The sequence below is a fragment of the Magnolia sinica genome, chromosome 17 (assembly GCF_029962835.1).
Source record: "Magnolia sinica isolate HGM2019 chromosome 17, MsV1, whole genome shotgun sequence".
NCBI lineage: Eukaryota > Viridiplantae > Streptophyta > Magnoliopsida > Magnoliales > Magnoliaceae > Magnolia > Magnolia sinica.
Window position 1 is genome coordinate 23,862,599 of NC_080589.1, and position 26,025 is coordinate 23,888,623.

At 43.7% G+C, this 26,025-nt stretch overlaps 1 protein-coding gene across 1 annotated transcript; it reads left to right on the top strand.

Moving 5' to 3' along the window:
- Window positions 1-16,275: 16,275 nt before the first annotated feature.
- On the top strand, window positions 16,276-16,752 carry LOC131230466 (uncharacterized). Its single transcript, XM_058226390.1, has one exon. The coding sequence runs from the start codon at window positions 16,276-16,278 to the stop codon at window positions 16,750-16,752; it is 477 nt and encodes a 158-aa protein (XP_058082373.1).
- The last annotated feature ends 9,273 nt before the right edge of the window (window positions 16,753-26,025 follow it).

Here is a 26,025-nt window from a genome sequence, read left to right on the forward strand (position 1 = left end):
GGAGTGTGGGGTCGAAAGTGTTTTTCATATGTCATCCAAACCATTCATCAGGTGTGTTCCATCAATATTAAGATACATACCAAAAATCAAGCCATATTAAATTTTAGGTGGGCCACAACAAGTGAATATATAGGCGTGATTGTACATTGCTTCCTCCAGCGTGTCCCATCTGAGTTTTCATAGGTATGACCGCTGGGAAGTACAGTGCCCATGAGGAGTCGCTCCAGATGATTTTTTGGATGCCACGAACAAATGGATGGGTCCCACACAGCTTGATCATTCTCCGTCCATCAATTAAAATGGATCATCACTCAACGAGTCGTTTGGTTTAGTTTGAGTTAATGGTTAAAAGACTCGACGACTTGGGAGAGCGGATTAGGTGAGACCCCGGCCCGGATCCTCTGAGGTGGGTGGGACCCCTGGCTGTGGGGCTCACAGTGATGTATATGTATTAAATCCACACCCCAACTTTTTTGAAGGCTCATTTTAGGGCATGATCCATAAAATGAAGCTGACTCAAATTTTATGTGGACCTCACCACAGGAAATAATCCCTGATTGAGTCCCCAGCATGAAAATTTTCTACTAGAATTTTTGTTTTCCATCTAACCCGTTGATAAGGTCACAACTACCTAAATGAATAGACTACATACACAGATATCATCTTGATACAAAGCTTTTGTGGCTCATAAGAAGTTTTTAATGGTCAATCACCATTGTTCCCTGCACTATGTCCCATCTGGGATTTGGAACTGCTTTATTTTTTGGGTCATTCCTTAAAATGAGCTTTGAATTCGGATGAACAGTGTGGATGTAGTCACATACATCACAGTGGGCCCCACAGACAGGGTCCCACCCACCTAGGTGGATCCCGGGTCTCAACTAATCCGCTCCCACGACTAGGATGATCCCACTCTGTCAGATTCCCCCGCGAGTTTTTTATTTTTATTTTTTAGGTTAGCTTGTTAGTACACACCCCTGCGGGTAAATTTTAAATACTCTGGTAGATGCTGATACTCCGAGCACGCATGCAGAAATTGTACACGTGCCATGTACATTAATTACATCACCCTAATAGTGGGACCCTCAGCAGCTGGTGCTGGCTACCAGATCAGATTGATTAAAGGATCCTGACCTGAGAATAGTTGTAAATGTGTTTGTTCAATCTGAACCGTAGATTATTTTGCGTTTTAAACATCCAAGGGACCTTCAGCAACATCCCGTTAGGTTCGTACATTTTGTGTGACTTGGTTCGTACATATTGTGTGACTTTGGGAATATCACCTATCTAATGGGGTCCACGATTTGGACGGTTTAGTTTGAGGCACGTGCATCCCACACATGTGATTTCTGTGTGCGCGTGCATACAGTTTCATATTCTGCCATGTGATTAAGGGTAGGGCTGAAAGTTGGGCGGGTTAATACCGACCCAACATTGGGTTGGGCTTGTGCTGGATGTACCGGGTTTGGTCTTGAGCTTGGGCCATGGGTTTAACCCGACCGACCCAACATTGGGTTGGGCTTGGGCAGGATGTATCGGGTTTGGTCTTAAGCTTGGGCCATGCAAACACTTACCTGATAAAACTTAGGTTGGGTTCAGGTTGAGGTCTTGGGTTGCCTGACCCAATCCGAACCCGATTAATATGTAAGTTTCTTATAAATTAATTATAATTGAGGGTGGATCATCTGTGCTGTAAGCACATGAAATTTCAATGCCGTCGGGTTTCATTGGTCCACGTTATTTCCGATGACTCAAGCTAACAAGATACGCCAGATTTCTCTCTCCCAAATAGATTGCTTGATAAATAATACGACTTTTAAAGGAGTGGTCATCCTATATATTAGCTTGTTTGTTTAGAAAAAATGAACTTTTTTACTATAAATAACTATATATATAATTAATCAAATTATATGTACAAAAAATAAGATGTGTATTGAAAATATATATAATAGACTAATGTAATAATGAAAATATTATCATATATCTGCCCGACCAACCTACCCAACCTGACCGAGCCTGCCTGGGTTGGGCCTAGGTTGAGAATTCCCAACCCGAGGTTGGGTTGGGTTGGGTTAGGATTGAGGTATAGGAACTTGGGTTGGGCTAGGGTTGAGTACCAACCCAACCCAACCCGCCCGACTTTCAACCCTAATTAAGGGGGTCTTTGGTGCATGGTATCGGAAAGGATTAGGTGGGATGGAATTCAAAAAATGTAATGATTACATGTGATGGGGATTGTCTCTATTGCCGTGGGATGCCATGGGACAAGCTTAACTCCATGATATGTTTGTTTCATGGTGGAATTCAGTCTTTGGTTTGGTCTCTATTGAATAGATATACCAACCATCATTTGGAACTATTGAGAATAATATGTGTGTGTGTGTGTGTGTGAAATAGTACTATGAGGTTGACCTTATGGGAACTTCCCATGAGGTCGAGCTGTGTGGACCCCACCATGATGTGTGTTAAATATTAACACTGTGCATTTGATGGGTCCCCTTTAGGTTATTAGATATCCCAAAAATCAACCATATATGAAACACTGGTGGGCCATACCATTTAAAATCATGTGAAGACATGCCTAAAACATATAAAAGTACCTAGTGGGGCTATCTGAGTTTTGGATGTGGCCGAAACTTAGACACACACAATAGATGGTCTGGATTTGTGAACCATATATATCTCAGTGGGCCCAATAAATAATTATGACTATTTTAATGTGAGGGTAACCCCTCTCAACTGTTGTATGTGGTGTGGCCCATCCAAGCCATGGATTAAGTTGATTTTTAATCCCATGGCCCACCATGGAATGGTGCATCTGACTGATGGGATATATATTTGATACACATCACAGTGGGGCCCACGCAGCTCAACCTCATGGGAAGTTCCCATAAGGTCGACCTCATTGTAATATATATATATATATATATATATATATATATATATATATATATATATATATATATATATATATATATATATATGGGAAAAGGTACTATACGCTCGACCGTATTATACCTTCCATAAGGTCGAGTGCTGGAGGCACGTTATTCGCAGGATTGAGAAGTTTTATAGGGAAACTAGATAACGAAACCGGTGTAACCGGTTATTAAAAATACCCCTTTACCTTTGTCTCTCTCACGCTTATTTTATGCCAAAAACTTTGCGTTAGAAACTTACGTGGGGCCTACCGTGGTTTTTTATTTTTTTTATTTTTTGAGAAATCCACCCTGTCCATCCATTCTATCATTTTAGGACAAGAGGCCAAAAATGAGCCGGATCTAAGACTAAAGTGAGCCGAAAACGTGAGGATTGAACGTCCACAGTTGAAATTTTCGTGAGGCCACAGAAGTTTTAAATTAGGATAATATTTTTGTTTTCAGTTCATCTCAATAGGAATATTATTATGAACGGTATGGATGCAATTGAAACATCACTTTTGACCTAGAGAGGTTTCAACGGTAGGAATTTTCCTACCCACCTTTTCCTTTAGTGCGACCCACTTGAGTCTTGGATCCCGGCTCATTTTTGTGGACAGGATGGATTTCTCGCAAAGACTATGACTGTCCGTGACGGAAAACGGTGCAACCCTGAGCCAGAGAATTCCTCAACGATAGAAGTTCAATTCACACTGATTCTATCCGTTTCAAGTGTAGTCGCAGATTGGAAGCAGATTGCGTGCCTACTGAATAAACTCTGTGGGTCCACCGTGATTTATTTAGTTTATCCACTCCGTTCATCCGTGTTAACAAATAAGTTTAGGTCTTGAGAACAAAAAGAAAAAATATACAAAGCTCAAGTGGACCACACCATAGTAAATAGTGTGATTAAACCTCTACCATTGAAAAATTCTTGAAGGCCATAGAAGTTTTGGATCAAGCTGATGTTTGTGTTTTCTCTTCATCCATGTCTTTTTGATATTATTAACAGGTTGTATGGCAAATAAACATTAATGTGGGCCGTAGGAAGGTTTCAACGGTGGAAATCATTATTCCACACTATTTCCTGTGGCATGGTCCACTTGAGCTTTGGATTTACTGTAATTTTGGGATCAACCCCTAAAATTAGCAGGAAAAATGGATGGACGGTGTGAATAAACCACATACATTCACAGTGGGCCCAACTGAGTTTACTCAGTACGATAAAAGCGCACTGAGTAACTCAGTACGCAATCCGATTTCACTTGGATTAGCTATGACAGGTTGAGTAGCAGACACGCTACTGAAGTGATGTTACCAAGTTCTGTAGGCCCCACTATGATGTATATTTTATATCCACACCTTCCATCCATTTGGAGAGATCATTTTAAGGCAATATCCAAAGAATGAGTTAAATCCAAAGCTCCAGTGGACCCCAGCATAGAAAAGAGTGGGGACAGTGACGCCCACCATTAAAAACTTCTAAAGGCCACGAAAGTTTTAGATCAAGCTGATATTTGTGTTTTCTCTTATTTCATGTCTTTTTTAACTTTTGAACAGGTTAGATTTCAAATAAACATTATGGTGGGCCTTGGGATAGTTTCAATAGTGGCAATCACTCTCCCCACTATTTTCTGTGGTGGGGTCTACTACAGATTCTTATCTTCCTCGTTCTTTGTCTCATGCCCTAAAATTATATCTTAAAATGGATGGACGATGTGGATACAACACATACATCATAGTGGGGCCACAGAACTTGGTGACGTAACTTCTGTAGCCGACTTGCTACTCAACCCGCCGGTATCTGAGCCGCCTACATCCACTTCCATATCAAAAGGAAAGCGGATTGCGTCCTACCCCCGCCCGTATGGTGATCCGTTGGGCAGGGCTCTGTGGGGCCCAATGTGATGTAAGTGTTTTATCCATTCCGTTCAAAGATTTTCTCATATCATTTTAATATATGAGTCAAAAAATGAAGCGGGTCCAAGGCTTAAGTGGACCACAAGGTGGGGATTGAATGTCCACCATTAAAAACTTCTTGCGAGCTGGAGAAGTTTCGGATCAACTTGATAATTGTGTTTTCAATTCATCCATGTCTACATGACCTTATGAATAGGTTGGATGGTAAAACAACATAATACTGGCACTTAGAAAGGTTTCAACAGTAAGTGTCATTATTAGTACAACCTCCTTTATTGTGGTCCACTGGAGCTATGGACCTGCCTCATTTTTAGGATGATAACTTAAAATGATATGAGAAAATCTTTTAATGGCATGGATAAAGCACTTCCATCATGGTGGGTCCCATACAGCCCTGCCCGTTTGGACGACGTAATACGTGTCCTATTAAAAGCCGTCATGGACTCCAACGCTGCTAGACGCAAATTAGCTACGGATAGGTTACGTCACCAAGTTCTATGGGACCCACCATGATGTATGTGTTATATCCATAGTGTCCATTCACTTGGAGATATCAATTTAAGGCATGAGACAGAATGAGTTAGATCCAAAGCCGAAATATACCCACTACAGAAAATGGTGGATAAAGTGATGCCCACCATTAAAATTTTCTAAGGGGCACAAAAGTTTTCGGTCAAGCTGAAATTTGTGTTTTCCCTTCTTTCATGCGTGTCTTAACTTATGAATAAGTTGGATCTCATATAAACATCATAGTGGGTGGGCCTTAGGAAGGTTTCATCGGCGGGCGCAAGGCTTTCACAGAAAATACGCGTGAGAGAGGTGGAGGGATATTTTAATAACCTGTTTCACCGGTTTTATTTCTCCAATTTCCCTGTAAAATCTCCTTATTTGTTTAAAATTTTCACCATTTGAACAATAACGTGCCGCCAACACTCGACCTTATGGAAGGTATAATACGGTCGAGCGTATAGTACCTTTTCCCTCTATATATATATATGAGGAACACTCAGCTACGCACTGGTTCGCACGTCATCACGTATGAACCTTCTTATCAACCACCGGATAAGGCAGACAGTCTGGATGAAGGCGCTCTTAGCGCAAGCTTGAAAAAGCGAGTTTCCTTCTCTCGCACACTGCTTCACCCTATTCTCTAACTCTCCGAAGGATGTAGCGGAAGCCTTTTCACATGAAATTCTTCCGCTGGGATGCTAAGTGGGTCCTACCAAGATGTTAGTGATAAATACAAGCAGTCCATACATTTTTAAAAATAATTTATGGTATAAACCCAAAACTGAGGTAGATCAAAATCTCAAGTGGGCCACGCAGTGTTGATTGAACTCTCAGCATTAAAAACTTCCTAGGGCTACCAAATTTTTGGATCAAGCCAAATTTGTTTTTTTTTTCATCATCCAGGTCTGTATGACCTAATCTATAGGTTGGATGTCAAATAAATATCATGGTGGGCCCTAAAAAATATTTAACGGTGGGAATCATTACCATCGCTGCTTCCTGTGGTGTAGTCCACTTCAGATTTGGATCTGCCTTAGTTTTGGGATAATGCCCTAAAATGATAAGGAAAAATGGATGAACAAGGTAGATTTCTCAAAAACATCATGGTGGGCCCCACCTAGGTTTCCAGCACGCGAAAGGCTTTCGCACGAAATCCACGTTAAAAAAAACCGCATTGCGGATTTTGTGCGAAAGCCTTTCACATTAAGTTCCTGCATAGGAAACCTAAGTGGGACCCACCGTGATGTTTTTGAGAAATCCAATCCATCCATCCATTTTATGAGATCATTTTAGGATATGCATACAAAAACGAGCCAAATCCGATACTCAAGTGGGCCGAAAACGTGAAGATTGAACTTACCAAGTTGAAATATTCATAGGTCACGGAAGTTTTGAATCATGATTATATTTGTGTTCCCAGCTAATCCTAGTAGGAATGAAGTTATGAATGGTATAGATGGCATGTAAATATCACTATCGACCCCAAGGAGATTTTAACGGTAGGAATTTCGCTACCCCCTTTTCCTTCGGTACGACTCAATTGAGTAATGTATACTGCTCACTTTTGGTCTCAAGTCCTAAAATGAGCTAAAAAAAGGATGAACGGGATAGATTTCTCACAAACATCATGGTTGGCCCCACCTAGATTTCCAACGAACTTAGCAAATTGCGTGCGTCATTAGGAGACGCGGATTGGATACTGACAAAGGTTGAGTAGCTAACGCGGATTGGATACTGACAGAAGTTGAGTAGCCAGACTTGCTATTGAAGTGACATCACCAAGTTCTGTGGGCCCTAACATGATGTATGTGTTGTATCCCTACTTTCCATACATTTGGAGAGATCATTTTAGGATATGGTCCAAAGAACGAGGTAGATCCAAGGCTGGGGTGGACCCACCATAAAAAATAGTGGTGAGAGGGATGCCCACCGTTGAAACCTTCAAAAGGTCCACCATGATTTTTATTTGAGATCCAATTTGTTCATGTGTTAACACAGACATGAAAGAAGGGAAAACACAAATATTAGCTTGATCGAAAACTTTTGTGAACCTTAGAACTTTTTAATGGTGGGCATCACTCTCCCCACTATTCTCTATGGTGGGGTCCTCTAGATCTTTGGATGTAACGTCCTGTCCAACCAGAATAGTGTCCAGAGTCGTCCACGTAGGATTTACGGCAGGATCGTTCATTTAAACTACTCGTGGTGGGGTACCACAAGTAAATTAACCTAGGATTAGACCATTAGAGTAGACCAGTCTAGTTATGACTGGACCAAGTGTGGGCCGTCAAGCCAGATAGCCCGCTTACACTTAACAACAGCCCGTGCGGGCTATACAGCGACCTAGGAAGGTCAGAAAAATCTAAAAATTTGGGGAACCATAGATCTCACTAGGCTTGTAGTCCATCACGGGCCACGGACTCAGTGGACACCCAGAAATTAATTATCCATGCTGTCCCAGTGGCACTTGCCAAACGCAACTCACCCCAGGCTAGAATTGAAACTGGCACTTGTAAATAAAACTGAGATTTCAGGCTTTCCAGATGTCGGATCTCTTTTACATTTACGGTGAAGGTCTATCGTATTTTTCTATGCCCGTTCATAAAATCTGGGACCCGATCATGGAACAGTGACCGTTGATCACAAATCGGACCCGTACGATCAAACCCCACATCCGATCATTCCCAAATTTTGCATGGCCCTTCATCAGGCCATGGAGCACCTATCCTATAAGATTCATGGCCAGAGGGCTACCAGAACCGCCCTAACATTCAGAATGGACCTCGTTGGGCCATTTAAAGATCGGAGCCGTGTGATAGAACCCCGCATCCATTTGTCCCCAAATTTTACATGGCCCCTCCTCGGGCCATGAGACACCTACATGCCAAATTTGGTGGCTAAGGGGGTGATAGGGCCGCCCCAAAGCAAAAAGGGGCCCCCCACAGGGCCATTTTGGGAAGTTGTTGGAACTTAAGGCCAAAGGGCCCAAGTTTAGGAAATAAAACCCTAGCTCCTTATCTCATAACTCCCACCATTACTACCACCACCAAGGGAATAAAGAGAGAGCAAGGAGAGAAAGTGAGAGTGAAGCAGAGAGAGGGGGACCTTAGATCGAGGTGGGGCCCAAGGAAACCCAATCTTGCAACCTCCTACCTTTTCTCCAAGAAAACCTCCACCATAACCGCAAGAGTCGCTTCCGTTGATCGTATAGGTAAATCCCTCATCCTTTTTCTTGAAACCCTTGTGTTGAGAGGGAGTTGGCATGAAATTCTAACATGCAAGTGCTTGCTTTAGGGATTCCGGCCGATCGACCCCAAAATCCATGCTCCTAGGTCGTTCTCCAAGTCTTCAACAATCCATGGGTGCGGACTATTATCCTTAGGTGGCCTAGCACCACTTTTAGTATGAGGCTAATGATTTTTATTGCTTGGATGATGTATTTGGAGAACCTAGGATAACCCTAGGAACTTACTTTTGATCTTTTCAATCAACATGGAATAGTTATGAATGTTTGTTGTCCCTCACATGATTAGTATAAATTTAATGATTACATGTTCATGTCTTATTTGATGCTTGTATGATGTTACCCTATAGCATGTGTGATTCATTAATCCTTGTGCATTTGGGTCCTATGAGGTGTATGAAATGCTTAGCTCTTTCTCTAAATCATACAAAACACATGCACTTTTACTCCACAACACTGCTAGCTTTGATTGTTGTAAAATTTGATTTTTATGTTAGGACATATGGATGCATGATAATGCTTATGCTAGATGATAACCTTGAATGTTAGCATGTTATGGATTACCCTCAAATTCCTAGGATGGTCAGGAAACTGAGGTGAGAGAAGGTGGCCCATTAGTAGGATTGCCTTGAGGCTAGGCCGGCGGATTTGGATGAGTACGGATGGGCGACAGTAGTTGGACTACATGGGTCATATGTACCCGATGTCGTCTATTTTATACACGCTTGGACCCGCAAGGTCTAGTTCACGTGCTGACCATTCATGTTTGTTAACCATGTTTGCCCACACCTGTATGGAACCTGGAACACCCTTCAATCGTTGTAGCCCATTGGTAACCAAATTAAAATCGATCCACCATCACGTGAGCCGGGCATGGTGTAATGGGACACTGTGTCCGAGCTGTTGGACTACGCTGCAGTGACAAGCCTCCCACTAGTGACCGCGAGCGATTCCTTTTCTCAGCACTCCCCATGTGCTTGAAGTCGGGGATGGGGAACCCGATGGGATCAAGGATCGCGGGGTCTTGACCTCACACGTTGAGGGGCTTTGGCCTCACAAATAGTTTAGGGCATCGATACGTGAGGTGTATCAGTTTTCCCAACCTACTGAATGAATGAAATTAACTAAGAACTTGACTAACATTATCATCGCATCGCACTAGCTAGGTTGGCGACTCAGCAATCGAGGTCGCAATGAGGGAGTGTTGTTAATTCGCGATGGTTAAATGGAGTTGTTTGAGGGAGTGTTGTGGTAAGGGCATGCATCATATCATCTATCATGCATATGCATTAATAAGATTAGTCAGGTGTTTATGAATATTGTCTTTCATTAAGTTCATAATATAATTGATTCTTGTTACAACTTAAGACTAATAGCACCCACTGAGTTGATCACTCACTCCCATTCTTGGACGGTGTTTTAAAACACCAACCAAACTCTCTAGTAGATGCAGGTGATGCAGAGTAGGAGCCTGGTGGCACGAGCCTTGAGGAGGAGGACGAGCTATTCTACTTCCAGCCGATGGACAGTTCCCCGTCGGCTTAGTAGACGGGTTTAGATCGCTGAGTGTGGACTCAGCCCTATTCTTTTGGACATGGCATTTTTTTTTGTGATTTTATTGGGCAACGCCTTGTGCAACCCATTATATATTCTTTTGGACGTGTATATATATATATATATATTTTACCTTTGTTAGTTCAGTAGACTGGATGTAATTGTGTTTCATGTTCTAAGTAATTCCACGCTCCGCATTTAAACCTGACTAAACGCAAAATAATAAAAATCTGTTATAAGTGATACTTGGGAACTTGGGAGTCGAGTGTATGCACGACCCTCAATTTCCAAGGCGTTACAAGTTGGTATCAGAGCAATGGTTTGGAATTAATTGGGCCATGGGTTATGGACTCATTAACGCATCCGCTAACTTAGGAAGGGATGCAATAACGATACTGAAACATTAGGAACCACCCCAGACCCTGAATCGACAAATCTTAGAGGGAAGGTAAGACTTCTAGCAAGTTAGGATCGAGGAGCAAGAGAGTGTAGGGTCGTTAGGAATTGGGTTCAAGAGTCTTATAGTGTATTGGCTCATTGATAGAAACGAGCTGAAAATCGCAAGATTTGACGGTTGAAGCCATTGTCCTAGACCAAATGGGGTAATATCGGGCTGAACTTGATGGTTCCGACCCCTTTGGGGATAAATACATTGAGGTGAACAAGAATTTACCAAAATGAGGGAAATAGTAGAGAAAAATTAGATTTCGGCCCTAACCAGAGGAAATCTTGCACAACGAATAGGACCATTATCTAGATTAGCTTCTTCTACCCCAAATTCATATATGGTACTTCCTCGGGGGCCTTATCGGCGCTCGGGAAATAGCAAAACATGTGGACCCTATTGGGGAAAACAGCAACAGCGTCGCCGGCACCCAACCATCCAGCGGGCCGGTGCCACAACGCCCACGAACGCAACTAGCACCTGATTGTCTAGGGCCTCGGTGCCACAGCACCGAACGGGCGCAGCTAGCGCCTGACCTTCCAGCGGGCCGGCGCCGCCAGCGCCCAACCCCTAAACGTGGGTTTCCCCTATCCTTTCCATGCACACACGTATGGGGCCCACTTTTCTTGCTATTTAGGGATGTTTAGAGCCCATTCTCTCTATTTACACTACATCCCACCCCTTCTAAACCCTTTCCAAAACCCCAACACACATTTCTCTCCTCTCTCACTCTCCCATTCTAGATCTTCTTCAAACCCACCTCCTCCTCCTTTACATTGCCCATCTCCCTAACCCATATCACTTCACTCTTATTCAAATCTCTTATTGAAAACCCATTTTTAAACCCCATATCCTCAATCCCATGCCCCAAATCCTCTCCAACATTCATCTTCAAAACCCATCTCTTAAACCACATTAAAGTCCATCCTCAAAACCCATTCACCAAAACTCATTCATAAAACTCAACCTCAACCCTGTCTCAAATCTCATTTTCAAACCCATTCCAAAATCTCTCCCAGATCTTCTTTTCTCTACTCATTTCCAAATCATTCCTCAACTCTCATTCCTCAAATCCATCTTCTTAAACCCATCCAAAATCCCTTCCCAAATCCTACATAAACTCCTCCCCTATTACCTCAACTCCTTTCTCCAACCCCATGGGAAAAAAGAGACCGACTCCCGCCGAGCCGGGACTGAGCCAAGAAAGGCGAAGCAAGCAGAAGGCCGATCCAAAGGGGAAGGCGGTCTCAGATGTCCGATCTAAGCATAAAAATGATTCTCAAAGGGCTTCCGCCATTCAAGCCTCCCAACCGCCAGTTGAAGATATGAGAAATTTTCACGTACGCAGTGTCGCCTTCGAAGCCTCTGTGGAGGAGCATCTGTTTAATCAGTACGCCCTACTCGGTTAGCTTATGGACAAGGAATGGGGTCCAATGTTCTATGGAAGTTCCTAGGCAGATGAAGGACAAGTTAGGGCTTTCTACGTGCGGATCAGAAATCCTCAATTCAAGCCTTTGGACTTTGATGTTATATCCGGGAGCAAGAGATTCCACTTCGGGGTGGAGGATATTGCTGACGTACTTGGAGTGTCATGAGGCGAGATACAGATTGATGAAGGAAATTTAGATACGAGTCGAGCCCGCGATGAGCAGACCCGCTTTTTGTGTGGATGGGTTACCTAGTGGAAGCGAGGGGAGCGAGGGCAAGGTCTGAGCTCGACCAACTTGACCCCAGAGTACCGAGTACTTCACCGCATTTGCACCTATAAAGTGTACCTGAGGTTGATAAACCGAACCGAGTGCTCCCGCTATATGGTAGAGTTTTTATATCAGGTGGGACAGGGAGCAGATGTGTGCCTCCCTAGCGTAGTACTCCACCAGATTATGCGGGCCGTAAGAGCCACAAGGAAGAGTGTATGCTTTCTCTTTGGTCGCCTGGTCTGTCAGTTGGCTCAGCAATATGGTGTGGGCGGATCGGATGGAAATCCCATAATGACATAACAATTGGGGGATGATATGCTAAATAAGTTGAGGATAGGCCCCAAGCAGCTACAAGCCCACATCGACGAATACGGGGAACCTGACGAAGAAGAAGAAGAAAGCGATGGAAGTGACGAGAATGAGAATGAGGATGGGGCTGAAGAGGTAGGAGAAGTTGAGGAAATTGAAGAAGTTGGCAGGGAGCTACTTACCATCCCAGATATACGCGAGCGCTTGAATGCACTCAAGGCCGAGGTAGCAGAGATCAAGGAGAACCAAGCCAGGCACCAAGCGAAGCAGGAAAAATGGAATAAGAAAATGTATCGGGCCATAAAGACCCTGATCTGCTGAAGTAAGGGGGAGGACGCACCCCCGTTCTCATCTGACTCAGAAGAATAGTAGATTAACTTTACAAACAGCTAGTAGTTTGCTTTAAGTCGGTTAGGTATAATTGCATGTACTGAAGGATAGTTAGGGCTTTTGCTTAACTAGATTGTGTTTCCTTTACGTCTAGCATGTTTAGTAATGCTTGTAATCCATGGTGTAACATGTAATTGGCCATACCAATGGCATTTTGAAATCAATGTGAATGTATGGATTGACTTAAAGTTGCCTTCTTGCTTGTGAGTGCCTTGCATGTGTAGTTGTTATAATCATAAATTAAATTGGTAGGTCTTATATGCATGGTGTACGTGATGCCCTAGTGGTTAACATTCTAAGGAACGTTTTTCAGGAGGATGCGCTCTAGGAATGACGCTCGTTTTGTCCGCCTACCTCATGGCGGCTTGGTCGAGAGGGACCAAATCCCCGAGGATCAACAAGGCCCCCAAGGGGCGACCGGTTCCCAAAACACAGGTAGTACTACCCACGAAGCAGTCTTGAATGTGCCGCCGACACCGGCCACGACACCCGCACCTCCCCCAACGCCAGCTATGGACCAAATGGGTCAGATGTTGCTTCTCATGCAAGAACAACAGCAAATGATGGCCACCATGATGGGAGCCATGGCCCATAACATGGGTATGCAATAACCGGAACAACCCGGCATAACGGCACCTATGACCAACACAAGCAATCTATTCGAGTGGTTTCAAAGATTTAGGCCACCTACTTTTGTCAGCACCCACTGCCAAGAGGAAACGAAATACTGGGCTCAACCGAGTCACTAAGTTACTTCGGCCTCTCCACTGTTCTGAAACGGAGAGTGTCAAGCTCCTCTCATACCTCTTTGAAAAGGAGGCGGACTATGGTGGGAGAGCGTGCTTAGGTCCGTTCCTAAGACCCACGTATGGACGTGGGAAGTGTTTGAGAGCTGGTTCAATCAGAAGTACCTCCCTCAGACGTACCAGCACGAGAGGAAAAATGAATTCCTTCGCCTCCAACAAGGAGGAATGACCGTAGCGCAATACGAGAACCGCTTCACTGAGTTGTCGCGCTACGCTTCCCAGATAGTCACTGATGAGGCAATTAAAATGAGGAGGTTCATGGAAGGGTTAAGGAGAGGCATTCGTTCGAAGATGTGTTGTGCTAGCATCAGGACATATGCCGAGCTCATTGAGATGTCGATACAGTCAGAACAGGATGAGGAATGAGTCTCACAGACCCATTCACAGCTGGGACCACGAAACAGGATGGAGGGGTCGTCATATTCTTTTGTCGGGAAAAGGCCGTACCCAAATTCTCCACCTAAGCTGGCTGCCACACTGGCCCCTTTTGTCGACCCACTCAGATATGCAGCTACTGTAGGATGACCGGTCACTCTGAGTTGTACTGCTTTACGAAGATGAGGGACCTCGGTTTCACACCCCCACAGTGCATCAATAGACACCCACAGCAGGCCTTACAGATTCCTCCTCTACGGACGATGGGGCCTGGCCAGCAGTTCCATCGTCCTCCTCTACCTCAAGCTAGGCGGCCACAACAGCCTATACAGCGACCGAACTTTTCACAGCAAGCGTGAGTCCATGCATTAGCGGCAGAGGGCCAAGATGCAGTCACCCCCACTCCTACGGCCTTCGAGGTGACAGCCCACATTCAAGGTACTCCCATATTTCTGTTGGTGGACACCGGGTCCACCTCTTCTCTCATATCGCATGCAACCGTTAAGCATCTAGGACTACGCCCTATCCCCTTCATAGGGGTAAAGATCATTGCCGCCGTCGGTACTTATTCAGAAGAAGCAACAAAGATATGTCGTGATTACCACATAGACTTGGGTGCAAGGTGGTGTTCGTGGACTTGATAGTGACCAAGATCTTCCATTACGATGTCATCCTGGGCATGGACTGGTTGACTGTGATGAAGGTAGAAATTGACTGTGACACCTTATCGATGAAGATATACGAGGGTGAAGGTGCCTCCTACACGTTTCCGGTTCAGGTCAGCCACGATCGTAGAATTTTGTGTTATGCTTCATTGGACGAGGGTTATGATGGACTCTCGATAACATGTACACTCGTGGTCCAAGTTTTTTGGGACGTGTTTACGGTCATACCTGGACTCCCTCCTCGACGTGAGATAGACTTCACGATCGATTTGACACCGAGTGTTACACCCATTTCCTTGCCTACTTACCGCATGCCCCCATGTGAGATGGAAGAGCTAAGGTCTCAGATTGACAAATTGCTAGAGTCGGGCTTCATCCGACCCAGCATATCGCCATGGGGAGCCCCAGTCCTATTTGTGAAGAAGAAGGACGGCTCATTGCGATTGTGTGTAGATTACAGGAGATTGAACCAAGTGACAATTCAGAACAAATACCCATTGCCTAGAATTGACGACTTGTTCGACCAACTGAGGGGTGCTCAATACTTCTTAAAAATCGATCTACAATCAGGGTACCATCAGCTGCGAGTCAGGGACGAGGATATACAGAAAATGGCCTTTAGAACCTGCTTTGGCCATTATGAGTTCCTAGTTATGTCGTTCGGACTCACCAATGCTCCAGCGGTATTCATGAATCTCATGAACAGGGTCTTCAGGCTGTTCCTATACAGATTCGTCATCGTATTCATCGACGACATATTAATTTATTCAAAGAGCCGTGAAGAGCATGCAGAACATTTAAGAGCAGTCCTGAAGGCACTCAAGAAAAATCAATTATTTGTGCAATTCAGAAAATGTGACTTCTGGAAGGAGGAGGTCAAATTTCTAGGACATGTAGTGTCCAAAGAAGGAATATTTATGGATCTCACCAAGGTGGTAGCCGTACAAGATTGGAAGCAACCAAAATTGATTACGGAAGTGAGAAGTTTTCTCGGTCTTACTGGCTATTATCGAAGGTTCATTAGAGACTTTTCTAAGATAGCCCGGCCGCTATCCCAGCTTACACGTAAGGACCTCAAATTTACCTAGAACGAGAAGGCGGAGGCGACCTTCCAAGAGTTAAAAGATAGACTGACGTCGACACCTGTGCTTGTGCTACCTGAGTAAGGGGTTAAGTACACCGTCTGTACTGATGCCTCTCGTGTGGGCTTGGGTTGCGTACTCATGCAGAAGGACAGGGCAATCGCTTACGCATCTCGGCAGTTAAGGAAACATGAGGAAAACTACCCTACACATGACCTCGAACTTGCAGTGATGGTATTTGCACTGAAGATATGGAGACACTATCTCTATGGTGAAGAATTTTAGCTCTTCTGTGGCCATAAGAGCCTCAAATACATCTTTACTCAAAAGAATCTGAACATGAGACAATGTCACTAGATGGAGACGTTGAAGGACTTCAAGTTCGATGTCTCGTATCACCCTGGCAAGGCCAATTTGGTGGCGGACGCCTTGAGCCGTAAAAGGGCGCTCGAATTGGCGACCCCGCTAATGGTGAGAGAATGGGACATGGTGGAATTTGTACGGGACTTCGACATGAAGCTAACCGTGGAGGAACCGTACGAGGTCATAGACCACATTCAGGCCCAGCCAATGATTAACAGTAAAATCATTGAAGCCCAAGAAGGCAATGAGCTATTGGGAAAGATGAGAGAAAGAGCAAAGAATGACGTAGAGTCTGAGTGGAGAGTCGGCACTGATGGGGGATTACGGTACCGAGGCCACCTTTGTGTCCCAAATCTTCAGGGACTACGAGAAGAAGTCCTAGATGCTGCTCACAACTCCAAGTTGGCGATGCATCCTGGTAGTACCAAGATGTACCAGGATCTGAGGCGAAACTATTGGTGGGACACATGAAGAAGGAAATAGCGAAGTATGTGTCCCGATGCCTCACGTATTAACAGGTCAAAGCCGAGCACCGCCGAGCACCGGGTCTTTTGCAACCCATGCCCATAGCAGAATGGAAATGGAACTTCATATTAATGGATTTTATTTTCGGGTTGCCTAAGACTAGGAAGGGCCATGACTCAATATGGGTGATTGTGGACCGGTTAACCAAATCAGCCCATTTCTTGCCGATAAAGGCTTTTAACTCCGCTGATGATCTAGCCAAGTTGTATATCAAGGAGATAGTACGGCTCCATGGTATCCCGTTGGAAATTATGTTGAACTAGGACGCTCGATTCACGTCGATCTTCTGGACTCGCATGTAAGAAGCTATAGGAGTGAAGCTGAAGTTTAACACCGCCTTCCACCCGCAGACAGATGGGTAAACCGAGAGGGTGAATCAGATATTGGAAGACATGTTGAGCGCTTGTGTATTGGATTTTCAAGAGAGTTGGGACAACTGCCTTCCGTACGCCGAGTTCGCCTATAACAATGCTTCCAGGCTAGCATCGGCATGACACCTTACGAGGCTTTGTACAGGCGTCCGTGTTGAGCCCCACATTATTGAGAGGAAATTGGTGAGAAGAGTTTGTTAGGGCCGGACTTGGTGCGAATTACGACCGAAAAGATTGGAACTATTTGACACTGCCTCTTGACGGCTCAAAGTAGATAGAAGAGCTATGCCGACACTAGACGGAGGGACTTGGAATTTGAAGCAGGGGACCACGTATTTCTCAAAATCTCCCCTAATGAAGGGTGTTGTATGCTTCGACAAGAAGGGAAAGCTCACACCACAATTCATTGGGCCCTTCCAGATTTTGAATCGCGTAGATACAGTTGCTTATTGCTTAGCCCTACCTATGACACTCGCCGGAGTGCACAATGTCTTTCATGTATTAATGTTGAAGAAGTACGTCCCTGATCCTTCGCATGTCATCAAGTGGGAACACGTGGAGCTCAAGGAGAATGCCACATATATTGTCTGACCCACTTGAATACTGGATAGGAAGGAGCAGGTCCTATGCAACAAGGTCATCCCATTGGTCAAGATACTATGGACCCACCATGATGAAGAAGATGCCACTTAGGAGACGGAAGCCGAAGTCCGCAAGCATTACCCGAGCCTGCTTCAGCAATACGAGCAGGTACAAAATTTTGAGGATAAAATTTATTTATAAGGGGGGTAGATTGTAATGTCCTGTCCAACCAGAACAGTGTCCTGAGTCGTCCATGTAAGATTTGCCGCATGACTGTTCATTTAAACTACTCATGGTGGGGTACCACAAGTAAATTAATCTAGGATTAGCCTATTAGAGTAGACCAGTCTGGTTATGATTGGACCAAGTGTGGGCCGTCAAGCCAGATGGCCCGCTTACACTTAACAACAGCCCATGTGAGCTATACAGCGACCTAGGAAGGTCAGAAAAATCTAAAAATTTGGGGAACCATAGATCTCACTAGGCTTGTGGTCCATCGCAGGCCACAGACTCAGTGGACACCCAGAAATTAATTATCCATGCCGTCCTAGCGGCACTTGCCAAACGCAACTCACCTCAGGCCAGAATTGAATCTGACACTTGTAGATAAAACTGAGATTCCAAGCTTTTCAGCCATCAGATCTCTTTTAAATTTACGGTGAAGGTCTATCATATTTTTCTACACCCGTCCACAAAATCTGGGACCCGATCGTGGAACGGTGACCGTTGATCGCAAATCAGACCCGTACGATTAAACCCCACATCTGATCGTTTTCAAATTTTGCATGCCCTTCATCGGGTAATGGAGCACCTATCCTATAAGATTCATGGCCAGAGGGCCACTAGAACCACCCTAACAACCAGAATGGACCTCGTTGGGCCATTTAAAGATCGAAGCCGTGTGATAGAACTCCGCATTTGTTTGTCTCCAAATTTTACATGGCCCCTCATCAGGTCATGAGACACCTACATGCCAAATTTGGTGGCCATGGGGGTGATAAGGCTGCCCCAAAGTAAAAAGGGCCCCCACTGGGCCATTTTGGGAAGTTGTTAGAACTTAAGGCCAAAGGGCCCAAGTTTAGGAAATAAAATCCTAGCTCCTTATCTCATAACTCCCACCATTACTACCACGACCAAGGGAGTAAAGAGAGTAAGGAGAGAGAGAGAGTAAAGAAGAGAGAGGGGGACCTTAGATCGAGGTGGGGCCCAATGAAACCAAATCTTGCAACCTCCTACCTTTTCTCCAAGAAAACCTCCACCACAATTGCAAGAGTTGCTTCCGTTGATCGTATAGGTAAATTCCTCATCCCTTTTCTTGAAACCCTTGTGTTAAGAATGCGTTGGCATGGAATTCTAACATGCAAGTGCTTGCTTTAGGGATTCCGGCAGATCGACTCCCAAATCCACGCTCCTAGGTCGTTCTCCAAGTCTTCAACGATCCATAGGTGTGGACTATTATCCTTAGGTGGCCTAGCACCAATTTTAGTATGAGGCTAATGATTTTTTGTAACACCTTTGAATTTAGGGGTCATGTATATACTCGACTCCTAAGTTCCTAGGTATCACTTATAACCGATTTTTTTTTCTAATTTACGTTTAATCAGGTTTAGATGCGCGGTATGGAATTTCTTGAAACATGAAGCACAACCACAACTAGTCTACTGAAATGAAAGAGGCTAAACATATACAAGTCCAAAATAATATCAATGGGTCGCACAAGGCATTGCCCAACAAAAATCACAAAAAAATGATGTCCAAAAGAATAGCGCTGAGTCACTACTCAGCGATCTAAATCTGCTTACTAGGCCGACAGAGAACCGTCCATCAGCTGGAAGTGGGACAGCTCGTCCTCCTCCTCAAGAGTCACGCCGTCAGGCTCCTTATACTCTGCATCACCTGCATCTACGGAAGAGTCTGGTTGGTGTTTTAGAACACCATCCCAGAGTGGGAGTGAGTGATCAACTCAGTGGGTGCTATTAGTCTTAAGTCATAGCAAATATCAATTATATTATGAATTTAATGAAAGACAATCATTCAGAAATACCTAACTAATCTTGTTAATGCATATGCATGATAGATGATATGATGCATGCCCTCGCCACAACACTCCCTCGAGCGACTTCGTTTAACGATCCTGTATGACCAACACTCCCTCAGAGCAACCTCGACTGCCAAGTTGCCAACCTAGCTAGTGCAATGCGATGATAATGTTAGCCAAGTTCTTAGTTAATTCCATTCATCCAGTAGGTTAGGAAAACTGATACACCCCACGTATCAATGCCCTGAACTGGTTGCGAGGCCAAGGCCCCCCAATGTGTGAGGCCGAGGCCCCGCGGTCCTTGTCCTTATGGGTTCCCCATCCCTGACTTTAAGCACATGGGGAGTGCCAAGAGAAAGGGATCGCTCGAGATCACTACAAGGAGGCGTGACACCCCAGTGTAGGCCGACAGCTTGGACACAGAGTCCCATTCCACCATGCCCGGCTCACGAGGCAGTGGACCATTTTTCAATTTGATTATCGATGGGCTACAACGATTGTAAGGTGTTCCGAGTTCCATACATATGTGAGCATACAAGGTTAACGAACAAGGTTAGTCAGTAAGTAGGTTGGATCGCACGAGTCAGGCGAGCACGTGACGAACGACATCTAGCGCAAGAGGCCCATGTAGTTGAACTTCTGCCGCCCATGCGCACCCACGTAAATCCAAGGGTTTAGCCTCAGGGTAGCCCTACCAATGGAACAACCGTCTCTTCTCGTGTTTCCTGATCAATCAAAAAGTTTGAGAACAATTGATAACATGCCAACCATCAAGGTGATCAACTAGTGTAACAGTATCATGTTCACATACATCTCAACATATGATTTCAATACTCCTAACAAGTAAGCTACAACATCATGAACAAGGTGCATGTGAGTGGTGTGGATTGGGGAGGAAGTTAAGCATTTCCTACACCTTAAGGGATTAATTACACAAGAGTAATGAATTCTATACACTATGAAGCAACACATATGAGAAAAATTAAACAACGTGAGTATGTAATCATCCAAACTAAATCATGTGAGAGGCAAGAAGCAACATAATATGAAGGAAATCAAACAAGGCATACAACTTCATGTAATTCCCAAACAAACTAAGCAATTCCTAGGTTTTCTCTAGATTCTTCAATACAACATCCCAAACAAACAAAATCATTAAACTCATGGTATAATTGGTGCTGGGCCACCTAAGGATAATAGTCTGCACCTATGGATCGTTGAGATCTTGGAAACGACTTAGGAGGGTAGATTTGGGGTCGATCGGCTAGAAACCTAAAACACACATTTGCATGTTAGAAATTCATGCTAATCCCTTCTCAACACAAGGGTTTTAAGAAAAAATGGTGAGGGATCTTACCTAGACGATCAACGGAATGATTCTTGTGGTTGTGGTGTAGGGTTTTCCTTTCGAGAAGGGATAGGGAGTTGCAAGATTGAGTTCCCTTGGGCCCACCTCGATCTATGGTCCACCTTACTCTCCTTTACTCTCTCTTTCTCTCCTTGCTCTCTCTCTCCTCTCTTTACTCTCTCCCTCTTTCTCTCTTTCTCCCCTTTGAAGATGGAAAATCGTATGGGAAGAGGGGTGCCCCAAATGAGGCTATTTTATAATGCCAGATTTGGTGCCAATGGCCCCAAGTGTTGAATTTTTACTATACTAACCTTATGGGAGGGTTTTTCTAGCATCTAGGGCCCACTATGGGGTGTACAAGTCAATATATTGTAGGATAGCTAGCCCTAATGATGATCTACGTATGGATATGATCGGCCCACCATTTGAATGCGCCGATCGACAGATATGATGAGAAGTCTGTTCAACGGTCGCTGATGGTCGATCGGAGCCGCGGCTATATGATATGAGCAGGGAAATATCCTCACTCCATGTGTGAAGTTTGGTCGTAAACTGACGGTCTGAAATCCTCAACTTTGTATAAGAGTTGATGACCCGATTCACTTAAGTTTCAGCTCCTTTCTTTGGGGTATTTGCACTTCTCATGCACTCGTCCTTTTACTCAAGTTGAGTGGTTCTGGGCAGTACCTAGGTCTGACTCCTGCGATGGACATCAAGCCCAGTAAGACGGACATTATTCTATAGTTTTGGAACTAGTGGCCCACCAACGAGCGGTCTAGAGCTTGTTCGAAGAATTGGAGAATTTCTAGAATGAATTTGGTAGTGAGATTTCTCGTGAGCAATGATTAGGGTTTGGATTAACTATGTTCATAGTTTGGCCTATTTATACTAGTGAAAGTGGAGATTTGGTCATGATTACTCCGAACCATCGGTTTTAGGCTAAAGGAGTAATGGGGTTGATTTGGTCTATTAGTCAAGATCCGGGCCTTATCTGATTTGGCCCCGGTTAGATCTTTATAGTCATGATTGTTTTGATTAGTTAGCGATGGGTCGGTTAGATTTGGGTTCTATGTGAGTAAATCATGGGGCTACACCTGATGTTCAAGTGATCTGGCGGATTCATTGGCTTCCTACGGCTGATTATTCAGACTTGTGCGGTTCTTTACTGGTACCACCCATGTATAAACTAACATTGAGTGCTAATGGTCATTAAGTGATATTATAAGTTAATTAAATAAAAAAATTCAAGGACTTTTTAAAATCCAAAACAGTGAAAATCCAGGATGTTACATTTTTATTGCTTGTATGATGTATTTGGAGAACCTAGGATAACCCTAGGAAAGACCTTACTTTTGATCTTTTCAATTAACATGGAATAGTTATGAATGTTTGTGGTCCCTCACATAATTAGTATAAATTTGATGATTACATGTTCATGTCTTGTTTGATGTTTGTATGATGTTACCCTATAGCATATGTGATTCATTAATCCTTGTGCATTTGGGTCCTATGAGGTGTATGAAATGCTTAGCTCTTTCTCTAAACCATACAAAACACATGCACTTTTACTCCACAACACTGTTAGCTTTGATTGTTGTAAAATCTGAATTTTATGTTAGGACGTATGGATGCATGATAATGCTTATGATAGATGTTAACCCTGAATGTTGGCATGTTATGGATTACCCTCAAATCCCTAGGATGGTCAGGAAACTGAGGTGAGAGAAGGAGGCCCATTGGTAGGATTGCCTTGAGGCTAGGCTGGCGGATTTGGGCGAGTACGGATGGGCGACAGTAGTTGGACTACATGGGTCGTATGTACCTGATGTCGTATGTTTTATACACGCCTGGACTCGCAAGGTCTAGTTCACGTACTGACCATTCATGTCTGTTAACTATGTTTGCCCACACCTGTATGGAACTTGGAACACCCTTCAACCATTGTAGCCCATTGGTAACTAAATTAAAATTGATCCACCATCTCGTGAGCCGGGCATGGTGGAATGGGATACTGTGTCCGAGCTGTTGGCCTACGTTGGGGTGACAAGCCTTCCCGTAGTGACCACGAGCGATCCCTTTTCTCAGCACTCCCTATGTGCTTGAAGTCAGGGATGAGGAACCCGACAGGATAAAGGATCACGGGGTCTTAGCCTCACACGTTGGGAGGCCTTGGCCTCGTAAGCAGTTCAGGGCATTGATACTTGGGGTTATCAGTTTCTCCAACCTGCTGAACGAATGGAATTAACTAAAAACTCGGCTAATATTTTCATCGCATCACACTAGCTAGGTTGGCAACTCGGCAGTCGAGGTCGTAATGAGGGAGTGTTGTTCATTCGCGATCGTTAGACGGAGTCGCTTGAGGGAGTGTTGTTGTAAGGGCATGCATCATATCATCTATCATGCATATGCATTAATAAGATTAGTCAGGTATTTATGAATGATTGCCTTTCATTAAGTTCATAATGTAATTGATGCTTGTTACAACTTAAGACTAATAGCACCTACTGAGTTGATCACTCACTCTCACTCTGGGATGGTGTTTTAAAACACCAACTAGACTCTCCTGTAGATGCAGGTGATGCAGAGTATGAGGAACCTGGGGTGCGAGCCTTGAGGAGGAGGATGAGCTATCCTACTTTCAGCTCATGGACAGTTCCCCGTCGGCCCAGTAGACGGGATTTAGATCGCTGAGTAGTGGACTCAGCCCTATTCTTTTGGACATGGCATTTTTTTTGTGATTTTGTTGGGCAACGCCTTGTGTGACCCATTATATATTCTTTTGGATTTGTATATATATTTTACCTCTATCATTTCAGTAGACTAGATGTGATTGTGTTTCATGTTCCAAGTAATTCCACGCTGCGCATTTGAACCTGACTAAACGCAAAATAATAAAAATCGGTTATAAGTGATACTCTGGAACTTGGGAGTCGAGTGTATGCACGACCCCCAATTTCTAGGGTGCTACATTGGATCTGACTCATTCTTTGGATAATGTCCTAATATAATCTCTCCAAATGGATGGGCGGTGTAGATACAAAACATACATCATGATGTGGCCCATAGAAGTTGGTGACGTCACTTCATCAGGGAGTCTGGTTACTCAACTCGTCGGTAGCTAATCCGCGCCCGTCAGTAGGGAGGTGAGGGATGCATATTGAGTCCTACCTCTGCCCATCTCTAGAAACAAGCAATAGCTTTGAGTGGCCACCGTGATGTTTTCTATGGTCTTAAATATTTTTTAGGGCCCATCGTGATATTTATTTGACATCCAACCTATAGATTAGGTCATACAGACGTGGATGATGAAAAAAAATAAATTCAGCTTGATCTAAAATTTTGGTAGCCCCAGGAAGTTTTTAATGGTGAGAGTTCAATCAACACTGTGTGGCCCATTTGAGATTTTGATCTACCTCAGTTTTGGGTTCATTCCATAAATTTATTTTTAAAAATGTATGGACGGCGTGGATTTGTCTCTGATATCTTGCGGGGACCCACTTAGCATCCCAGCAGTAGAATTTCATGTGAAAAGGCTTCCACCGCATCATTCAGAGAGTTAGAGAATAGGGTGAAGAGGCGTGCGAGAGAAGGAAACTCGCTTTTTTAAGTTCGCACTAAGAACGCCTTCATCCGGACTATCTACCTTATCCGATGGTTGATAGGAAGGTTTGCACGTAATCCGGTGTGTAGCTGAGCGTTCCTCTATATGTGTGTGTGTGTGTAAAATAGTTGTAATAAGTCCATTAAAATATATACTTGGGCTAAAAAAGAGGAAATTCTCATCCTTGGATGGGCAACATATGCAAAGATCACAAACAGCCAAATCACTTACATTTTTAATCGTTCATTTAGACCTCCAACGTTTGAATGGTTTAGATCATTCTATTGATGTGATTTTACTGTTACAACTAATAATTGGATTGTTTTGGGTATCATCATCATCCCATGTGTCTAATGGACCAATAGCGTAAAAACGCCTTTGTTACATGTATAACTCTCCCGCCCATAATAAAGAAAAGTAGTATAAAAAAAAGGTATTTCCTTTGGATTACACCTTCTTAGGATTTCAAAACACACTAAAACGTAGATTTGAAATGCCTTTTACTTCATTTACCTCCAAATCCAAGGCCATGAAATGCAAAAGCAGCTACTTGGATTTGAAATATGCCCATTTATCACAAAGTCCAAGGTGCCAAACGAGGTATAATAGAATTTGAATTATGGTCCATTTTTTCTAAAAGCCACCTCAATAATTCATATAATTATTATTCCACTAACTTCCATTGCAGTAGCTTAGATGGGTCCATTATGATGTTTGTGTAAGATCTACTCCGACAATTAGATATTTAGTCGCATATCAGGCCCAAAGACAAAATAAAATAAAATCTGGTTGACTTGTGACATTATTAATATTGGCCACACCAAGGATACATTTGGGAGAGAGATGTCCACCTTTGATTTTTGCAAGGCCCATCATGATAATTATAAAAATTCCACTACAACCATTAGATTCCATGCAAATATTTTGTCTTGTGGCCCAAAAATCATACGCATTTGTCATTCACATGGGCCACATTGATGGAAATAGTTTGGAGGGAGAGTGTTGCCCTCTACACTATTTTCAATCATGTGGTCCGCTTGAAAAATAGATAAAACTAATTTTTGGGCACTTAAAAAGTAGATAAAACTAATTTTTGGGCCCTTAACCTAATATAAAGTGATGCACCTATGATCAGAGTGGATGTTACATAAATATCATGTGGGGGACTATTAAAACTAAGAGCCGCAGCAGATTCAATTCAGATTTTTTTTCTAAATAATCCATCTGGATATTTGGAGAGGGAAGTTGGGATTTGATTTTTGACGGGCCACCATGATGC

What these genes read in the sequence shown, in the direction of transcription:
- LOC131230466 (XM_058226390.1), top strand. Translation starts at nt 16,276, where the DNA reads ATGGAGACGTTGAAGGACTTCAAGTTCGATGTCTCGTATCACCCTGGC.